Source organism: Prosopis cineraria, unplaced genomic scaffold (assembly GCF_029017545.1).
Source record: "Prosopis cineraria cultivar Desert tree isolate PC_DT_omini unplaced genomic scaffold, ASM2901754v1 PC6, whole genome shotgun sequence".
NCBI lineage: Eukaryota > Viridiplantae > Streptophyta > Magnoliopsida > Fabales > Fabaceae > Prosopis > Prosopis cineraria.
The window spans coordinates 21,500,739-21,522,713 of NW_026555337.1; the positions used below are offsets into that span (position 1 = coordinate 21,500,739).

General features: G+C 27.5%; 1 protein-coding gene across 4 annotated transcripts; it reads right to left on the reverse strand.

Annotated features, from left to right (window-relative positions):
- Nucleotides 1-283: 283 nt before the first annotated feature.
- On the reverse strand, nt 284-19,765 carry LOC129313006 (receptor kinase-like protein Xa21). Of its 4 annotated transcripts, none has more exons than XM_054955820.1 (7): nt 19,049-19,765; nt 17,876-18,019; nt 15,411-15,482; nt 7,381-7,524; nt 3,709-3,780; nt 1,444-3,057; nt 284-729 (listed from the first exon to the last, which is right to left on the reverse strand). In XM_054955820.1, the coding sequence occupies exons 1-7, from the start codon at nt 19,752-19,754 to the stop codon at nt 371-373; spliced, it is 3,111 nt and encodes a 1,036-aa protein (XP_054811795.1). In that variant the 5' UTR covers nt 19,755-19,765; the 3' UTR covers nt 284-370. The 4 variants fall into 4 exon arrangements, with proteins under 4 accessions (XP_054811795.1, XP_054811797.1, XP_054811796.1 ...); XM_054955822.1 differs by having other exon boundaries at nt 1,444-2,481; nt 7,381-7,671; XM_054955821.1 differs by having other exon boundaries at nt 1,444-2,556; nt 7,381-7,671.
- Nucleotides 19,766-21,975: the final 2,210 nt, after the last annotated feature.

A 21,975-nucleotide genomic window follows, 5' to 3' on the forward strand; every position in this document is an offset into this window, starting at 1 on the left:
CTATGGTGTATTTGTTTAGTGATTAAAATAGTTTGCCTTATAAATTATTTTTTGGATAAATTTCCTTAACGACACTTTGTTGCTTAATTGTGGTGTATTTCTAGATAACACCTGGGGCAAGTGTTACACCCTAGATTTCAAGGCGTGATAAAAAAAGTTAAGGGAAGAAGAAATTTGAGAGACTATATAGAATGTTTATAGAAAGTAGAAAGGACTGAGGTAAAGTAGTTGGATGCTTTATACTTTTATGTTTGGATAAAAATAAATGCATATATATATAACAAACAATAAGTCTAACATATTCTGAAAGTATAAAATGAAAAAAGGGAGAACAATTAACGCCACAAATTGTAAGAAAATCAATGATAATCTAAACGTGATGCTGTTGCCTATGCAAAAACATCCCTTTGATCTTGTTCAATGATACTACAACATCAATCATATTGCCACGTGCTTTTGGAAGATCAGTGCAACAATTCAAGGCCAATTCAAGAATAGAGGATGTAGATGTCAATATATTATTTATATGATGTTCATCTCCTTGCAATAAATTGGAATCCATGACTTGAATTATTGCATGAGGCATTGACTCACTTACCCAACTCTTTAACCTCAATCCTGACACAAACATATCTTCTGTTGGCCTTTTTCTTGTAAACACCTCTAATAGCATGATTCCATAGCTATACACATCTATTTTTGTTGAAACAACTCCAGAAGATCCATACTCTGCATATAATTGAATTCATGTAATAAAATATAACTAATGACTAAATAAGAATTTAGAAATAGGTTATGTTGTGTTGCCTAGTCATAGTCTTTGAATTTTTTAAATGTATATTTTATTAACCCTTAACATTGATAGGAAAATGTTATGATCATATGCAAATGAATTTTTATGTGGAAGAAACAAAGATACACACACACCCTTGCCCCCATATCATAGAATACATGTGTGCACATTTTAAAGTACACATTCATCTTAAAGTTATAATATTAATTAGCTTGAGAATTTTATGTACATATAAAAAGATCAAATTAAGCTAAGTTCAAGGACTGCAAAAGTCATAAAATAGCTCTTCCATTTTCTATTTGAATACAAGTCCCTATCTCATGAACAAGTGAGAAGGAAATATCCAAGAACATTTCTAAGGGACCAAGTTTGATGCATCGATAACTTTGATAAATTGTAGTTCATCAATTAAAAGACACATTTAATAATCAAATCAAATCAATATCATTAATGTGTTTTAAGAAGTCATATAGTATTTACCAAAAATATTAATTAATTGTTCATGCATTAATTTTATATAATATTGTTAATCTAAATAATTACTAACAATAAATATAATAAGCTTTTATGAATATAATATGTTAAAGATATATATTGTTAGAATGTAAAAGAAGAAGAAGAAAGTGAGACACTATGCTTAGAATAATTACCAGGTGCCACATAGCCAATAGTAGGTATTGTCTCTGTGAATATCTTAGATTCCTCTTTATCTAAAAGTTTAGAAATTCCAAAGTCACTCACATGAGCAACCATTTCATCATCCAATAAAATGTTGCTTGGCTTTAAATCACAATGAACAATTGGTGTTAACAAGCCATGATGGAGATATTCTAAAGCAGTTGCAACATTTATCATTATATTCAACCTTTGAAGAAAATCTAAAAAATAGTTGTAAGAATATAACCATCTTTCCAGACTCCCATTGGGCATGAACTCCATTACCAAAGATTTGAAATCAACATTCGAACAACAGCTTATAACCTTCACCAAATTGCGATGGCGTGCATTACATAATATGTCACATTCCTTTTCAAAGCTCCTTAACATTACTTGTGAATCACAATTGAAGATCTTAACTGCAACGATCATTCCATTGGAAAGCGTTCCTTTAAACACAGAACCATAACTACCCCTTCCAAGTATGCTACTCTCATCAAATCTATTGGTTGCTTCTTGGATTTCAAAATAAGAAATTCTTCTCGGCACTCCTAAAGTTGATAGTTCCCTTTCAACTAGACCCCTTGAATTTTGTTGTTGTTTATGTCTTAAAAGCATAATGCCTAAGACAACCAAAATTATTGATACAACTATGGGTAATATGCATCTCAATAAAAGCAATATTGTCATTGATCCTTTTCTTGTTTCTTTTTTGCAGGGAGGCACTTGGAGTTGCGGCTTGCCACAAAGAGCTTGATTCATCATAAAAGATTCAGGAGTCAAATTTTTAAAAACTCCTCTACTTGGAATCTCTCCTTGGAGTTTGTTATAGGAGAGATTAACATACTTAAGATAAATAAGTAACTCCAAAGATTTAGGAATCTTCCCAGATAAATTATTATCAGAAAGGTCCAATTTTATTAAGCTCAACATATTTCCGAATGATTTAGGAATATTTCCTTGCAAATTGTTATGTGCTAGGGAAAGATCTTGCAAATTCTTCAAGCCACCCAAAGTTGCTGGAATAATGCCTGAAATATGATTTCTTGACAAATCTAGTAACACAAGAGCATTCAAGTTTCCAATCTTCAATGATACATTTCCACCTAAAATATTGGAAGATAAGTTTACTCTCAATATATCCTTCAAATTCCAAAATGAAGGAGGTATTTTTGAAATTAACTTATTAGAGTCTAAGTAAAGGTCTCGTAAAGAGGTAACATTTGCTAAACAAGGGGGTATTCCTCCAGAAAACTTGTTTCTACTTAAAGATAAATAGGCAAGCTTTGTGATATAACAAATCTCATCAATGATTAGGCCATGTAGCTCATTGCCTTCAAGATTCAAATATTGAAGATCTAATAAGGTACCAATTGCTTTTGGAATTGATCCTCTCAATATGTTTTCTCCCAAGGATAGTTCAAAGAAACTAGTGAGATTCCCAAATTTTGATGGAAGATTGCCAGATATAAAATTGCTTTCAAGGTTTAAGAATTTCAAAGTTGAAATGTTAAAAATGGTCAATGGTATAGAACCGCTCAACTTGTTAGATGACAATTCTAAGAATTCAAGCTTATGAAGATTGCCTATTTCCATAGGTATTAAACCTGTATTAAAAAAAGATTAGTTTTAGTAAAGTTATCTAAAGTGAATACTAAAAATAGTGGATAAGACAAATGTCAAATTAATGAGATGTATGATTGTTGATAATCCTTTATATGTTAGCTTGCAGAGGTATTTTTTTAACTAGATTTTGCCTTTCTGTTCATATATATTAACAAGGTGGATATTTATCTTTTACATATATCCTTTAAATTAATTTTATAAATATAATTCAATTTTTTAAAAAATAATTCTGTTAGAAACAATGATAAGAAATTTTTATTTATTCGTATCATTCAAAAAGTTGAACATTTTAATCTAAATATAAAAATTAATTCAATCATATTCTCAAGATTTTGTTGTCTCAAATGTGCATCCACTGCACCATTTAATGGTTAAGATTGAGAAAACTTATTATATTTAATAAGTTTAAATTTTCAATTTCAACTATCACAATCTGTCATGAAATATCTTTGCAATGTGGCAACAAACAAGTAAAAAATAAAAAAATGGAATTATATATAATTTATTAAATTGTTAAAACATATCTAAGAATTTTTAGGTTTGTAAGATTACCAATTTTATTAGGAATATTTCTTGTAATTTAGCAACAGATAAAATAAACATGACAATGCTATGAGTTGTTGGATGAATACCTTCCAAGTTATTGGAATACAGATTTAGCAATTGAAGCATAGTCAAATTCCTGATGCTTTTGGGTATATGGCCTGAAAGAAGATTGACATTTATAGATATAAGGGACTCATTAGTTAAAACACAGATTGTCTAATTATTTTTAAGCACGCTCCAACTTTGATTGATATTGCATTCAACATCGTTACTGCATGATTGCTCTTTCTTAGATCTCCCCCGGTAAAGCTGGCTTTCTAAAGTAAATAGCTACTTGTAACATATTCTAGTTACCACTAGTTATCAACAACATAACAGTTGAAGAATTAATCCAATGCAAAAGACATTATTTGAAAAAGCTTTTTACTCACAAATATAAATTTATTATGATAGCCTGTAGTGCAATAATAATAACATACTTCCACATATTCCTATATAAAATATTTCCAACCTTTTGACTTACTTTAAAATAGGTTATTACATTGTTAACCTTGTTAGAAATCCAAAGACTCCAATTTTATCATATTTCAACTAATGGAATGATTCTAGAATATACAAATAATTTTTAGAAAAATAATTCTCATTGGGCTTTTTGTCTCGGCCCAACTCCAACAGCCAAATGTTCTGTTACGATATGGCATATGGTGTCAAAAGTAATACTCCATGATGACGATGAGGTACATTGTGTGACAATAAGAACTAGTTGTTAGCTAAACTAATCAAGTGTTTAATGTAGATGTGGAAGTGGGAAAGATCACAGCATTGTTAGAATGTAAAAAAAAATCTCACATCTAAAGATTAAAAAATAATTCATGATATATAAAGCTTAGGAAGTATTTAACCAAATGGCTTAAGTTATTTTGGTAGAGTATACTATACTTGAGCATACTTAATATGATAAATAAATCTAACATGGTATCGTAAGCCATTCGATTGGGGGAAAAATGAAAGGGAAAAAAAAAGGAAAAGAAGTGAAAGAAATGAAAGATGAAAAAAAAATACAAGATATTTAAAAAAAAAAGAAAAGAAAAGAGAGAAAAGAAGAAAAGGAGAAGAAATTGAATAGACCTGAGGCCTCTAAGACTAAAGAAAAGTACAAGCCCAAGCAAGAAAAAAAAATAAAAAAAAAAGAGAGAGAGAAAAAAAGTAGAGAGAATATTAAAGTGTAAAAAGAAATCTCACATTTAAAGATTAGAAAATAGATCACGATATATAAAGCTAAGGAAGTATTTAATCAAATGGCTTAAACTATTTTGGTAAAGTATACTATCCTTGAACATACTTAATATGATAAATCTAACAAGCATGGAGCTCACCCTAGGACAACTTAACATGGCATCACAATTTTTAGTATCTAAGATCATAATTTTAAAATTTCCATGATCTCGGCAGATTTTTTTAGGAATATCTCCAACAATAGAGTAAAATAACACAAATGAAAAAATGAAAATGAAACTAAAAAACTTAATATATTTATTTAAAATGATGCATATAAAAATCACTTGAAGTGGGTAGTAAAACGCATAGGGTATTGAGCTTTTGCTTATTTAATTTCTTATTTTTCTTAAAACAAGTTTTTCAAAGGCCATTTATTTTTTTTTTTATGAATATAATATAATATAATTGATTAGTCATAAAATGAATTTCATTTACATAAAAATAAAAATAAAAAGTGTCTCTCCTCCACTCTTTCTCTCTCTTTATTTCTTTTTTAATTTTTATAACTCAAAAGAGAAGGCTTCGCCAATGGCAAGACTATCTCTCCGAAGGTACTGAGAATAAAAAGCAAACCTCTCATAATTAAATTGCTATACACACAAGAGTTGAGATTTGAACCTCTAACCATTTGTTTAAATTACAACAACCCCAACCACTTAGTTATCACTTCGTTGAACCCATTTTATTTAGAAGATATGGAGCTGTTTTGCAAACAAAATAACATTAAATGCAAATTTATTTGGGTCCCATTTGTTTAAGATTAAAAAAATGATTTTTAAATAGTTTAGAGATTTTATAAAAGGTCAATTTATTTAGGGCCATTTCTTTAAGATTAAATATAAGTGATTTTTAGATAGTTTAGAGATTATATAAAAAGCAAAAATTATTTTATATTTGGTTATAATAATAAAATAGTGATTATTAGTTTTAAATTTTATAATTTTTTATAAAAATAATTTATTATTAATTGTTTTAAAATTTTATGATATCTTTGCATATCCTGCGTTGTTAAAACATTCTCTCTCTTCTACAATAACAGATTATTTTCAGAAGATATTCAAAATGGTTTCTTGAAATAATCATAACTCTGATTTTTTCATATTCTAATTACTTTTAAAATTTTAAACAAATATCAGAAAAAGTAACAAAATAGACTCTCTTTTTCCAGAAAATAAGTTTATTTTTCATTAAAAAAATGAGACAAATGGGCTCTTAAACTTTTCTTTCTTAAAAATAACTTATTTTTTGAAATAATCTATTTTGTGAAATTTTATTATGTTTATTTGAAATTTTTAAAATAATTACAATCTGAAAAAAAAAGTATATTTCTAATTATTTTAAAACGTTACTTTGAATAGCTTCTTAAAATGATATGATCCAATAGTTGAGACTGAATGACATAAAAATGTGGACATACATGGAGATATTATAAAATTTTAAAAAAAACTAAACGACAAATTTTTTTACAAATATAGATCCATAAAGATATCATAAAATCTAAAAACAGATAAATAACTATCATTTTTATTATTGTAATAAAATAATAAATTATTTTTATAAAATATTTTAAAGATAAATCCATTTTTATAAATATTAAACTATCTAAAAATTACTTATTTTTTAATCTTAAACAAATAGCCAAAAAAAAAAGAATATAGATGCACTTGAAACTTTTCCCCGGATACACTCCCTTAAAATATAAGAAATTTGTGTAAAGACAACAAATCAAAATACTCTTCTAAAAGTTGTCTTCACAAAATAAAGTAAATATTTTGTACCAAAGAGTAAAATGAAAATAAAAATTGAAAAATTAATAGTAGCAATTATATATAATCTATCGAACTGTCAAAACATACCTACAATTGAGATACTTTTCAAACTCTAAATGATGACCCAGATGCAATAAGGCAGAAAGAATAACCAAATCGCTAACATGTTCCCTCCCATTATCAAAACTATAGTCAATTACTAAACTATAGTTTTGGGATCTGGATGCTTGACCTTTATTTGGCATATTAGAGTTTGATTGCAATTTTAGAAACATTAATGCATATAAATACCAAACTCTGAAGCACAACGTTAGTATGTTGAAGTCGATCCAATAGGGTCTTACTTTCTCATATATATATATATATATATATGAGGGAGAGTGGAACATGAAAACGAGGTGGTAGGTTGTGAAGCCCGACAAAAGCCATTATAAGAAAAAGCAGAATTTATATTTAATAAAAAATAATACCCAATTTTTATTTACCTTATATTTCTTTCCAAAATATGTTTGACATGGGCCCCTGAGTTGTTGTTTATATTTATAAATATAAAACTTAATTTGTTGATAAGGATTTTTGTTTAAATGAAAATTAAGGAAGTCCAAGTTGTTGAATGGTTTTGATCAACACCAATGTCCAATACATAAAAGTGCAATCAAAATATATTTGGTAAGATTGAATTTAGAGATTTGGCATGTGGGCAGTACATACCTGTGAATAAGTTGAGTTCTAATGTTAACTCTTTGAGCTGCTTGCATTGTGTCCAACCAGATGGTATAGCTCCAAATAATTTGTTGGCTTGAAGATGCAAAGCTTGTAAATTTGGAAGGCCATGACATATATTTGAAGGAATGCCTCCCAACAAATTATTCCAACTTAAATCAATCTCTTGCAGCTCAGATATGTTAAAGATAGTAGATGATATTTGGCCAGAAAACTGATTACGTCCTAAATATAGAAGTTTCAGACTTTTAAGATTACCAATCTGCTCAGGAATACCTCCTACAATGTTATATATAGTGTAATCCATCAAAATCCAGCCTTGAAGTTGGAAACAAAAGAGGGAAGGAAAATGATAATGTAGCTAATGAAACTATTGATAACTTATTCTTCCTTAATTTCAGAATTAGGATAACGTACACGAAGTATAAAAGCCAATTTGCTACCCTTGGATCTCTCATTAGTTCACCCCGATATTGGCATTTGCCCATATTGAATTAAATATTTTAACTAAAAAAGTTGACGTTTCAAAATAAGAAAGAGAAAAGCTTATAATGCTCATGGACCCCAAATATGAAGTTGCAAATTTGTTATAATGTTGTTTCAAATAAATTATATCTTAACAATTTTTGTTCCGTGCAAATGGCAATTAAAGCTAATAGACCACAATAATTTTATTAGCACAATTACGATCAAAGTGGTAATATTCAAAGGTAACTCATTTTATATATAATAACTAATTGCATAGTCAGCATATATATCACTTGTATTTATAGATTTTGATTATTGGATTTTGGAATATATAAATCCTACATTGTCAAGGAAGATAGGCATTGAAATTCACGTATTTAATTTTTTTGGGGTCAAATCACATATTCAATTTTATATAAAAGGAGTTTTTCAATGTGGTATTATTCATTATTTGGCAAACAAAAGACTATGGAGTTAAGTAGTCCACTTAAACTTGCTTTTACGTCTTGCCAAAAAAAAAAAAAACCATTTTTAACTCGATTAAACAAGTATGATATATGATAATGACGGGACGCTTATAGTACTTCAACATTAATATGAAATGTGTGTGTGTGTGTGTAAGCGCATTTCGGATATTATCTCCAATATGAATTTCTAAGGACGGTCTATATAATAATTATGTAAAGCATAATTTTCAACAAATTCACCTATATAAATTTACATCTACATAAAACAAATCAAAATCATAAATTAGTAAACAAGTTGAAGAATTAACTTATAGGGCATTGGCTTAGACTCATTTTAAGGAGTCCAAGTTAAAATTATAAAGATGTTTGTAGCAAAGAAAATGAATCTATAAATAAACCAAAACATATATTTTTTCATGAAAAATTCTTCCAAAAAATTGGTTCCCCAAATAAGAAGAGGTGTGCCCTAGCTAGCATCACTAGAAATAGAAAATAACTAAAGCGTTATTTTTATGCATAAAGAATTATTGAAATAAGAAATTCATGAATACACAAACTTTTATAAAATTAAAGGTGAAAATGAAAAATAAATTGCATCTTGTTCATAGTAATTATAAGAAAATAATCTAAATAAAAAAAATTTCTACTTAGAACATCATAATTTGAAGAAAAATGAACTTAAATACTTCAAAAGAGAAGACATCCCAACCACCAACATCATTAAAATTAGCAATAACTAAGATCATGAATTCATAATGTAATATCTAGTAGATTAGTTATCAGAAAATTGATTGTGATGATTTTCATTAAACTTTGTGAAAAAAAAAAAAACGTGCGGCTGTAACACTCCACACTTGCGTCGACTCTTCAATAAATGTATATAGAATGAATGTGAACTCCAGAATTCATCTCACACAAAATGATTATATAGAAACAAAATTTGAAACAAAATTTATGCACGGCACTAATATATGATTATAGCACTTATTGCTATATCAACATTAAAATTGGTAAAATTATAGGGAATAAAGTTCTATATTTTCCATTTTTTAATATTCATTTACCATTTAAAGGGAACAAGTGAGTTGGAGACCTCATATTTTAATATTGATGTTGATATTTAATACTATCACCCAATAAGTACATTTCAACTCTAATATTAATTAATTGTATTTTGACCAGAAAGACAATGTTATTCATGGTATTAAAGAATAAAATTTGGTAGCAAATCCTTTTTTTCTGGCTCCAAGTGGAGCTTTCTTTCTCTGTTCCAAACAAACACAATGTTCCACAAGACCTCCTAACTAGCATCCCTAAAATTAAAAATAACTAAATACTTATTTTTATGCATAAAGATTTGTGGGAAAAGAAAATTTAACGCAGACAAATTTATAAACAAAAGGAAAATAGGAACAGAAAATACATTGTTTTTCATACCAATAATGAGGATTAAATATAAAAAACAATCAACTATAGCTAGAACATTATAAATTGAAGAAAAATTACCTTGTAAATTATTTTAATCAAGATGTAAATCTTGAAGGAAAGTGGAAATGTTTTAAAATTTGGCTCTTTTTTTTTTGGGCTGTTTGAAGGAATGCATAAAACTTTTTACCTCTATATCCTATGTAATTCATTCAAACAATTATTCTAGCATTTTTTAAGTGGTTGAATTGATCTGCAAATATTTTTATGGTAAATTTTTTCTGATAAAAATAATTTTGGTGAATATAAATTATTTTGGAAAGCCATATTATTTAGCTTTGGATGGTGTGACTATTAAATTTAATGCAACAAACTAGCCAACATCTAATTTAAATTTCTGTAAAAAATATAAATTTATTCAAAAAAATTTAATTTATAAAGGTTTTAAAACTAATATGCATCGGTGAAAAACCTAAAGTTAGCTTAAATGGTAACTGGTAAGGATAGGTGGAGTATGAGTAGCTAGAGGTAAAGGGTTTAAACCAATATAATGAATAAGGAAATTAATAAAAGAAGATTTAATTAAAAATTGAAAACTGTTTATATTTATCAAATAAACATATAATTATGATTATAAAATAGCTTTTGAAATTGTTAAGACTAGTAAAGAATTGAATAGAGAGAATAGTGGTTTAACAAAGAGAAGAAAATGAAGAAGATTATGATTGAAAAATCAAACAAGCACTAAAAAAAAAAAAAAAGACTTTTGCAGCAACTCAAAGGTCTACTTTTAGTGACGACAATTAGAAGTTGTCACTGAAAGTAGACCTTCAAAGTATATTTTTAGCATTGACTTTTATTTTGAATAAAAATATATAAAAAATTAAAAATAATTTATGTAATTACTTTTAGTGGTGAAAATAGTCGCCGCCAAAAAAATTTTCATAAAAATAATTAAAAAATTAAAAATAATTTATTTAATTACTTTTCATAGCTACAGTTTGTCACCACTAAAATTTTTTTCATAAAAATAATTAAAAAATAAAAAATTTTAAAAAATATTTTTATAAACATTAAGTTACATAATTACTTTTAGCAGAAAAATTTGTTACTACTAAAGGTATTTAAATATAAAATAAGAAATAAATAATATTAGAATGTTAACATTATATATAAATACTTACTTACTTATATATATACATATACACACACACATAAATAGCATTAGAATGTTAAGGTTGTATAGATGCTGTAAAATTCAAATGGCATGATAGACTACTTGACACATTATGCACTTGATACTTGACTTGGTCTACACATGATGTCTACTCCATTTGCTGAACTCTACTTTTCATTATCACATAATTATTTAAATAAGACACTCCATATTTGATGCTCATTTAAAATAAGAAACAAATGAAATAGGTGGAGAGTACTTGAAGGTTTTTTGAATTATAGATGAAATTATGTATAAACTTATTAAAATTTATTTATTTTAAATTCTAAAGTTATTGGAAAGTATTCCCTATTATCTTTAGATTGACTCTATTAAAGAGAATTTAGTAGAAGTCCAAACTAATTTAGATTAAGTCAAGCCAAGATTCCTTTCATTTTGATTATGAAATAGCCACTTAGATTTTAATTTGGATTTTTTTGTTGAGGATCTACTTTTAGTTTATCACATGTCCACCCATTTCCTATCTTGAGGATAATAAAGAATAATTGTTCAAAATGACTATTACCAAATTTATATGATTAAAATAATTTTTATTAAAATTTTTTAAGATAATTGAAAAATTGTAGATAAATTTTTTTGATAAAACAAGGGGAAGCATTTTAACTTGAGAGAAGATAAAAGTTAAATAATTTATTTTTTAATTTTTGTGAAAAATATGGAAAAAAAGTAGAAGATATTTAACATAAACTAATATTAGACATACTTATGAATAAATTATATACGTAATTATTTTTATTTAAAATTTAAAATGAAATTTAAAAATTGTTAAAATTGTTTATAAGAAAATTATTTAATATTTAAAAATTATTTTATTGTAAGTTCATTTTCCTAAAAAAATAATATTTTATTCAAAATATAATATATACATTCATAGAAATTATTTTAACATATTAATAAATGAAAATAAAATAAAACATATATATATATATATTTTAATAATATATTTTTTGATATGTGTGTATGTAGTTAAATGATATATATTTATTTTTGCATATAATAACTGCAGGTACATTTCAGTTCAACTAGCAAAAAAGGAGGACTTAATGCTTAAGAGGTGGATGTCAAGTACTCAAATCGTAGCTTAAGCATATTTCACAATGAATATGTGACATGACATGTGGTGATGATGTGGCCTAATGTGGCACAATTTATCAAGGAATGTAGCATAATGTGGTGCATACATGGCGGGGTGACACAGCATGTGCTGTGGCATGAGGAGGTGCACATGTGGCAAGTGATGTAGCATAAGGTGTCAATTGATTTGGCATGAGGAGGCATTGATGTGGCATGAGATGCCTTTTTTTTTTTTTAATGACTTTTGTCTCCACTAAAGGTTTTTGGTGGTGATTTTTCACTATCAAAGGGCCATCACCAAAAGGTTAGTCGCTAATAGTTTTTTGCAACAAACATAATCACCACCAAAATTATACCTTTAGTGACGAAAAACTTTTGGCGGTGCTAAAGGTATACTTTTGGTGGCAATTATGCTTGTTGTCATCAAAAATTATTGGTAACCAAACTTTTGATAGCGACCCTTTGGTAGTGAAGAGTCACCACTAAAGGTTTTTAGAGGCAACTTTTGAAATTTTGGTGGCAATTTTTTGTTGCCACCAAAAGTCTTTCCTTGTTTTTTTTTTCCTTTTTTGTAGTGATGATAATCCCTCACTTGAAGGATTTACACCAAACTTCAAAACCACTTTGAGGTGAAACAATAAGGTGAGGACCAAGGTAACCTCCCTCTTGAGAAAGGAATCAACCTTCCTAACTTCTATTGAAGTGTGGTGCCTTTTATATAAATTTTAGGGTCATCAACAACTAAATGGTTAACACTAGTCACTCAATATTCTAATATTCCAATGTAAATTATTAATAACTTATTCTTTAATTTTAGAATTAGGATATTGTAAAGAAAGTATAAAGCTAATTTGAGACCCTTTTTTGGCTCTCCTATTAATAAATTTGCCCTCAATATTGGCCTTTTCTAATAATGAATTTAATATTTTAACTAAAATAAGTTTATGTAAAAGAAAGTTAAAAAATAAAAAGAGAAAATGTTAAAACAAACATTCTTGGAGCCCAAGTTTCAAATAAAATTATAACAACTTTTGCTCCGTGCAGTACGTAGTGTTGGCAAATGAAAGGTAGAGGCTATGTATATTAAACTGAAAATAATATATGAAAAGACTGAAATAATTTTCCCAGTACAATGGCAGTTAGAGATGTATTTCATAATCAAAATATATATGTCATATGTATATTTAAATTTTGATTATTTCTTTTTATATACAGAAATCCTTCATTGTCAACCAAAATCAGCATTGAAATTCACATATTAATTTTTTTAAATCACATACTCTATTTTAGATTAATGGAATTTCTCAAGATGGTGACACTAACAGACTTCAACATTAATATGTGTGTGTGTGTGTAAACACGTTTTCAATATTATCTCTCCAATATGAAATTCTAATGAGGGTCTATATAATATTTATGTAAAACATAACTATCATCAAATTCGCATATTTAAATTTAAATCTACCATAAAACAAATCAGAATCATAAATTTAATAAACAAGTTGAATAATTAACTTGTTTGTAGGGCATAGGCTAAGAGTCATTTTAAGGAGTCCAAGTTAAAATTATAACAATGTTTGAAGCAAACAAAAAGATTCTACAAGTCAACAAAAAAATTTAACTTCAGACAACCTTTATAAAAAAAATTATATATTCAACATTATCACACAATTCTTCTTTGATTTGCCCCAAAATTTAGCATTCTAAACAAGCAATGAGGGAAAGAGAAGTCTGGTATTAAAAAAAAGTGATGATATGGAAAACAAAAAGGGAATTGTTTACAAGAACAAAGACAAAACAACTCATAATCGATTAGTTCAATAGCTCTAATCTCTCTATGAAGAGAATTAAAAGAAAAAACATTCATCAAAATAAGTGCCAAATAAAGAAGAAAATTAAAAAGCTATCAAGAGACTCAAAAGAAAAGAGCACGCATGGGGTTGGAAGGGCAAGTCTTTATAGAATTAAGAATAATATTATTTTCTTACCTCTGTTTTATTGCCCAAAAACCAAAGGCAAACAGAGTAACACTTCTCTATTTGATGGGCATCAAAGTGTAGCAAATTTCACAACACAATTATTGTGCATGTGAACCACAAATCTGAATATGTAGTAGGGATCTAAAGGATAAAGATCAAAGATAATGAAGATATAAATGTACATAATGGTTTCCATATTGCTTTCAAGAGCACCAAAACTCCAACAGGTAGAAAAGCAAGACAAAGAAAACCATGAGCACTGCTGTGACTGGGTTCATATTTTTAAATTTATCAGATCACACATTTCCTTAGCATTATTGCTTGGGATATGATTAAAAAATCCAAATGTAGAAGGACAAAAGAAAAAACAAATGTTTCTAATAAAGGTGCTGACAAATTTATTTAAAAAGCTAGAAAATATTAATTAAAATCTAAGGCCATTATTTTCGTACTCGTAAGATCACAAATTGTTTTGGGAATATCTCCTCCGTACATGACAACATAAAAACACATCATTAAGAGTGATAGTGCACTATAAATCGTCCGGATGCAATTCACATTATAGTCATCCTACATGGACAGTGAGGGATATTTTTGGCGGGAATGAATTAATCAAAGAACATATATTTTGTTTAAAAATACTTAAATATCACAAATATTAAGTAAATCATGATTTCATAACGTAATAATTTATTTGTAGAGTTATTAGAACTTTTTGCCATGATGCATAATAAACATATGAAAAAAAAAATTGTTTTTTCACATGTGCTGAACCTTTTCAAGACATTTTACATAGATTGAAATATGAACTAAAGAATTAATCGCATGCAAAATGATTATAAAGAAATAAAGTTTTACACAATACTCCAAGTCACCAATATACAACAACAGCATTTAATTAAATTTGGTAAAACAGTAGATATTGAAGTTCTATATTTTTCTATTTTTTAAACAGTAGATGGAGACTTCATATTTTAATATAGATGTGGATATTAATATTGTCACTCTGTAAATACGTTTTAACTGTAATATATTAATTAACTACATTTAGACTATACATGCAAATCCATTTTCATTGCTCCAAATGGAGCTTCATCTATTCCAAAAAAACAAAATACTTCACACAACATCCTAAACAGCATTTCTAAAATTATTAGAAAAGAAAAAAAAAACATTTGGGCAACCAAAACTAAAGAATTATTTTTATGTTTCAAGAATTGTTAAAAAGAAATTTTCACTCAAACACAAATTTATAAATAAAAAAAGTTTGAAAAGAAAATGCGTTGTTGTTCACAGTAATACTAAGAAAACAACTGAAGTGTGAAAAAACTATAGTAGCTAGAATATCATGATTTGATGAAAAATTACCTCGTAAATTATTAAAAGAAAGATATAGCTCTTGAAGCAAATCCAGTTTTCCAATACCTTCTGGTATATCACCTACAAAAAATAAAAATTTAACACTTAGCGATATAGAATTCAAATTGGTCACGGATATATGTATTGAGAAAGATGGCTTAATCCTACAAGTGTCCATATATGATGAATCATTTTTTCCAAATCTAACTTGTGGACCCTTTTTCTAGTTGCCGGCCCATGTATATTTATATATATGATGAGATAGCAATTGAATGAAATTCTCCTTCCTTATTTGTATTTTGCATCAAAAATTATGTTTCATATAAATGCCGATACATACTGCCACATTAATCAATCTATACGGCCCACAAACCTGCAAAAACAATTACAAGATCCAAAGCTGCTAGTTCCTCTTATGCATTAATTAAGGGGAAAAAATTTTTACACTTTAGACATGTCCTTACCACCGTCACTTACAAGAAAAATAATTAATGGTTACTTTTAGATAATCATTTAAATTTAAAACCAAAATTTCACAAAATACTTTGAACCTACAAGTAAGTAAACGAATGAGATGAAGGTTAAGACTCTAAAATGACATCTTATACAAGTCTGTGAACAATTACCAAAAATACCATATATTAAGAGAGTAAGATATTGAAAGAATTACATCTAAGCCGCGAATAAGGATACAATCAGTCAAAACCCTAACACATGCAAAATTATAAGTAACATATTCAGCACTAATTGTTTGAACAATTTTAAGTCAAAACTTAGTTTTACTAAGGTCTAAGCACATGAAGTTTTGTCAAGTTTCCAGTAAAAAATGGTTATGCTGCCTTCTTAATCAATAAAAGTATCTTAGAATTTTTGATGAACTATTTTCTACATAGTTAAAATTAAAATTAAGGTGTATATTTTTAAAATTACAGCGTGGCTCAGTAATATTAATAAAATTAAAGATAAATGAATATTTTTACACTAAAAATGAATCATAAATAATATGAAAAATTTTCTAAATATATATAATCACAAAACATTTTCGATAAAAATTACATATATAAATAAATTTACAAGTGCTAACAATAATTATTATATGAAAAATGGGTGAAAATGGTATATAATATATATATACTATTATATAAAAATACGAATAAAGTATTAACTTCGTTGGATTTATATCATGGTCACTCCTAAATCATTAAAATGTCAGTTGTTTTTATATTTATTTACAATTTTTTTATTGAAGTACGTAGTTTTGTAAAGTTAATATGTTTTTTTTTATATGTATTTGCAGTTTTAGTTTTATATTATTATGTACTACCAATTATCTAATAGCGTTCCTCTGAAATCATAAAATTAGTAAATTATTGTTAAAAATATCAATAGTTTAATTAGTTAATTTATATGCATCATATGTTTGATCTATTTCAGTGATTGGCATATATATATGATATAGCTTGAGCTTGTTCTTTTGGTGAAGATTAATTCTTGTTCATATAAAGCCCAATATATGTCATACTGCAACTCTAATAATTCTGTAAAGCTCACGAACACACAACAATAATTGTAAAACTCAAAACTAGATGCTCTCAACTCAAACAATATTAGGCCAACTCCAATCAGAAGTTGGTCCTATACCAACTTATTAAATGTTTCCTGATTTTAAATATATTAAATGATTGGTATTTTTGAAAGTTTATAATTTTATTTCAGAAGGATAAGATTATTAAGTATATTTAACGAGGTTTATTGGTATGTAAGATTTTGTCTAAAAGTGTCTTATAATTTAGAACAAAGAAAGTACATATATATTAAGACACTTGAGACATGTTTCCTCATTTTCCCTGATTTTTATAGAACCCTTTTTTTTTAATTCATCGGTGGATCCTCCCTTCGCTCCTATTTGCTAATTCCTATATGTGAAATAATGAGCAGAATTGACTACGGTTGATAAGTAACAAAATTGGAAAAATCAACTTTGGATAAGATGTTAGACCGTCCAAATTTTTCTTTCTATTCACATATTAACATTATAGATTTTTTGAATTTTTAATCTCTTGAAATTCTTGTAATTAACTAAGTGAAAACAATCAGAAAGAGTGAAATAGTTTGGATACGTGAAAATGTGATATACTTTAAAATATTTAATCAAATATTTAACCAAAATTTTAATTATAAAATTTGATATAATTTAAAATATTTAATCTAAATATATTATGTCATTGAGATTTATGAGGCTGAAATAGAGTCTTTTTAAGGGGAAACAATGGTAAGACCACAAACATGACAATAGTATTATCAATTTCAAATTTTAAAAATTATAAACTAACTTTTTATATAATTCTGGGGTTCGGATTCTCTTATAATCCCCTTTCTTCTTTTGTTCTTCTCATCACATCTACACCCTTGGATAATAAAAATTAACACAAAATTGATGAAAAGTGTCACATTATGATTAGTTGAAAGTATACCTTTTATGTTATTTTCACCCAGTTGTAGATGTTGAAGTTTTGTCAAGTTTCCAATATTCCTTGGTATTTGGCCAGACAACTTGTTAGCACCTAGATATAGTATTTTCAGGTTTGTGAGAGCACCAATTGCTTTGGGAATATCTCCTACGATATGATAATAAAGAAAATGCAACATTATTATGAGTTCTCTTGTATAAGACAATTATGGAAAAATAAAAATAAATAATAAATATAATTTTATGAATGCTTTTTTTTGAAGTTATTTTGATTATGATATAATAAATATTGAATTTGTATTTAAAAGAAACCAGAAAATAATAAAAGCTTGAAACCAAACAAAAATCTTTTATATGTAACCGCTAATTTGAGCTCTTTTCAATATCAATTATCAACCAAATATTATTGGACAAAACAATTCATTAGCACAAATATACAAATTTTGAAATTGCACTCATTTGTCATGGTGCATAAATGATTAGATAAAAATAAAAAGTGCACTGTTTTGTTGTGTTTTTCCTGCATTTTTTGAATGGCTTCTTTTGAAGTTATTCTAAACAGGTTATAACTCTTGAATTTGTACTGAAAAGAAAGCCTAAGAAAAAAAAAAAAGAAAAAAGATAGAGCTCTTGAACCCAATAGGGGGGAAAATAAAAAAGAAAATCGATGTATCTTGATAAAGAATGCGTGAGACATGTCCTAACAATATGCAAATTCCTGACGCAAGCTTTTAATGTTATAAAAAAACATATTAGTAATAATTTATAAACTACAGAAGGAACTCTGTAAAATGTGTAACGTAAAAAAATTGTTAGCAGTTAAAGGATTTAAAAGAACATTTGACAATATATCTTTCTCAAGTAAGAACATTTTATTATCACCAATAATATATAATTAAAAATAACAATTAAAGAATTATCAAATATATTAATTTGCTCAGGTGAAGTTAACTTGAATAGGGAAGGATACATCTGCAAAGCTGATTTTATGAAATTTATTCTGACCAACATAAGTGAAAAATTTACGTCCAAGAAGATTAATTGCACTTGATAATAAGGCATATTATCAAGCAGAAATATACATTAAAATTAAGCAAAATCATTTCCAAATAGAAAATTAATTTATATCATTGAAAATGAAAGAAATGCTAAGAACACATTAATTATTAAGACATACCTGTTAAGGAGTTGAAAGACAAAGACAATAACTCAAGTGAGGATAAGTTAGAAATAGTTAGGGGTATTCTTCCTGAAAGCTTGTTTCTTGCAATCCGTAAAATCTTCAAACTTTGAAGTTTTCCAATCTCAGATGGAATAACTCCTTCAATAAAGTTATAATTCCAATCCAAAGTCTCTAACTTTGACAAGTTGGATATGCTTTTAGGAATAAAACCTCCAAAACTATTATTATGGAGATGGAAGTGTTGAAGCATAAATAAGCTTCCAATCCAAGTTGGGATTCCTCCATTGAATTCATTGTAGCTCAAATTGAGAATTTGCAGCTTGTGTAATTGGGTCAACTCCTTTGGCAACTCACCATAAAGGTTATTACTATGAAGGTCAAGTTCAACTAGGAAAGACAAATTCCCAATTTTTGAGGGCAAAGTTCCCTTGAGACCCATCTCACCAAGATTCAAGGCCATTACTCTCACATGGTGAGCATCACACATAACCCCAACCCAATTGCAAATGGAAGAAGAGTTGGACCAATTAGCCAAGTGATTGTAAGGGTCCTTGACAGAAAACTTGAAAGCAAGTAGTGCCAATTCATCATTCATAGTAAGATCGGTGTGGCATAAAGTGAAACAAACCTTGAGACAAAGTAGGGAGAACATGAGCAAGGGGAAATGAAAACAAAGATTTGCCATGTTGGATAGGTTCATGGCTTCTTAGATCGATGAAGTGGTTAGGAGAAGAAGGTTGTACTATATATATGCGCGCTTAGAAATTCATAAGCACACATTTTAAAGAGGATTGATGATTATATATGCATTTAAAACTGTGGATCAATGGTTGAAATTTCTCAACAGGTGACATTCCCTACCTCTGTATTAACCAGTAGCCACCACTAGTCATAATCTTGGGATGGTGGGGCCTGCACTGAAGTTTGGAAATTAGACTGTATTGGCATATTCTTCAGTTTGTTGGAAATAAGGATTTGATACTAGAAATAAAAATTGAATTTAACACGGAGATATCAATGGAAGGAAATGGTTTTTATTTTATTTTACATAACATATATATATACATATATATATAAAAACTTACATAACTACAAAAAGTCCACGCCCAAAAAAATTACGAAGCTTAAAAAGATTTTCATAAAATTGATTTAAATAGTCAACATTAAATAAAAAAATATTTAAGAACCCCAAAAATATAGTTCAAAAAACAATAGTTAGATTTATTAGACACAGTAAAAAAATTAAATAATCCCCATACAAATTGTAGCCTTGTGCAAACTTGACAATATATGTTCCATTATAAGACGTTTTCAAATACTTCATTGGAACCAAAGAATGATAATTAAGTCATTAAATAGCTATTAAACTGAAAAAAATTCAAATTCACCCTTATTAAAAATAGGAAGAGGGAAATATATAATATATGATGAACCATAAAATTAAATTTATAACATGGGTAAAATTGAAAAATAATAAAAAATAACCATCCATTATCCTTATATTAAGGACCAAAGAATCCTTTTTTATAGGTGCCCTTTAATAGGGACATTGGGAGTATTAATTATAATAGTGTATTTATTAACTCGTTGGAGTACAATCATGACTCGGAAGCATTGGTGGTTAAAAATTACTTCCAAGAGCCAGTATGTTAAAGAAATAGAAATATCCAAGGAATTAAGCAAAAATCTTTACTATCATATTAAATGTGATACAACAAATTAATCATCCTAGGATAGCTTAGATGGTAAGAATAGAATAAAGTGTTCGCACTGCTTAATAAATGCACACATGCATTGGAATTTGAAAATAATAATAATAATAATAGTAATTATAATTATTATTATTATTATTATTTCAGCTATGGTTATTTTCTAAATAACACGTATTTTACTCAATTTGTAAAATCATATTTCAAATATTTGAACTCGACAAAAAATAATATACCAACTATTCAATTTCCAACATGGAACCTATTGCTTTATATGACCAAAAACAGATTCTCCATTATTGTCTCTTCCCTCCCCCCCCCCCAAAAGATATGAGTACCTACTTGAGTTGGCTTGATCAAAGAAAAATGTGGACACCGACTCAAAAGGTGGAATGTCATGATTAATAAGTAGATTTTTTTCCTTGTTGACTTCAGTAATGGGAAAACATCTACAATTGTGAAATTTTTTTTACACGACCTTAATGTTTAGAATGGAATGGAATGACTTAAATATATATAAATTCTTTTTATTCCCCCACTATTATCGTGCCACTTTCTCTACCCATATGAATTGACTAGACTTAGAAATTATGCATCGGCATAGAAAAATAAGACAACCATTATGGTCTTTTTTAAAACAAAATTTGTATTTCTTTATGCGAACTTATCTAAAAAGCAAAAACACTATGGTCTTTTTTTTAAAATTTGTAGGACATTTGAAGCAGGGATTTCATGGTCTTTTTTTACAAAATGTCATGATCAGTTAGGACTTATAGCATTTTAAAACTTTAACTCTTTTTATTATATAGACTCAAGATAAATGCATATTTAAATTATTAATGAAAGAAATCAATTGTCGTAAAAGAATTGAAGAAGGACCAAAGATGGACAACAGGGAAAGGGCTTGATTGTTTGTGGTTCTAATATAAAATTTTGAAAAATAACATGTTGGCTTTTTTTTTTTTTTTGCCAAAGAAATAACCATTCATATTGATGGACCATAAAAACAAGTCCCAATAGACTCAGCCCGAAACAAACAATGGAAGAACATAAAAAAAAAAAAAAACAAATCAAAATCAGCCAACATCACGAGCATCAATTCTATTAGCCTCTAATAGGTGATTGAGGTCGACAAATTAAGGTGATCCAATTAATAAAGAGTTGTTCCATTTTCCATAAGAATATGGTTCAAATACAGCTGCCAACCTGAGG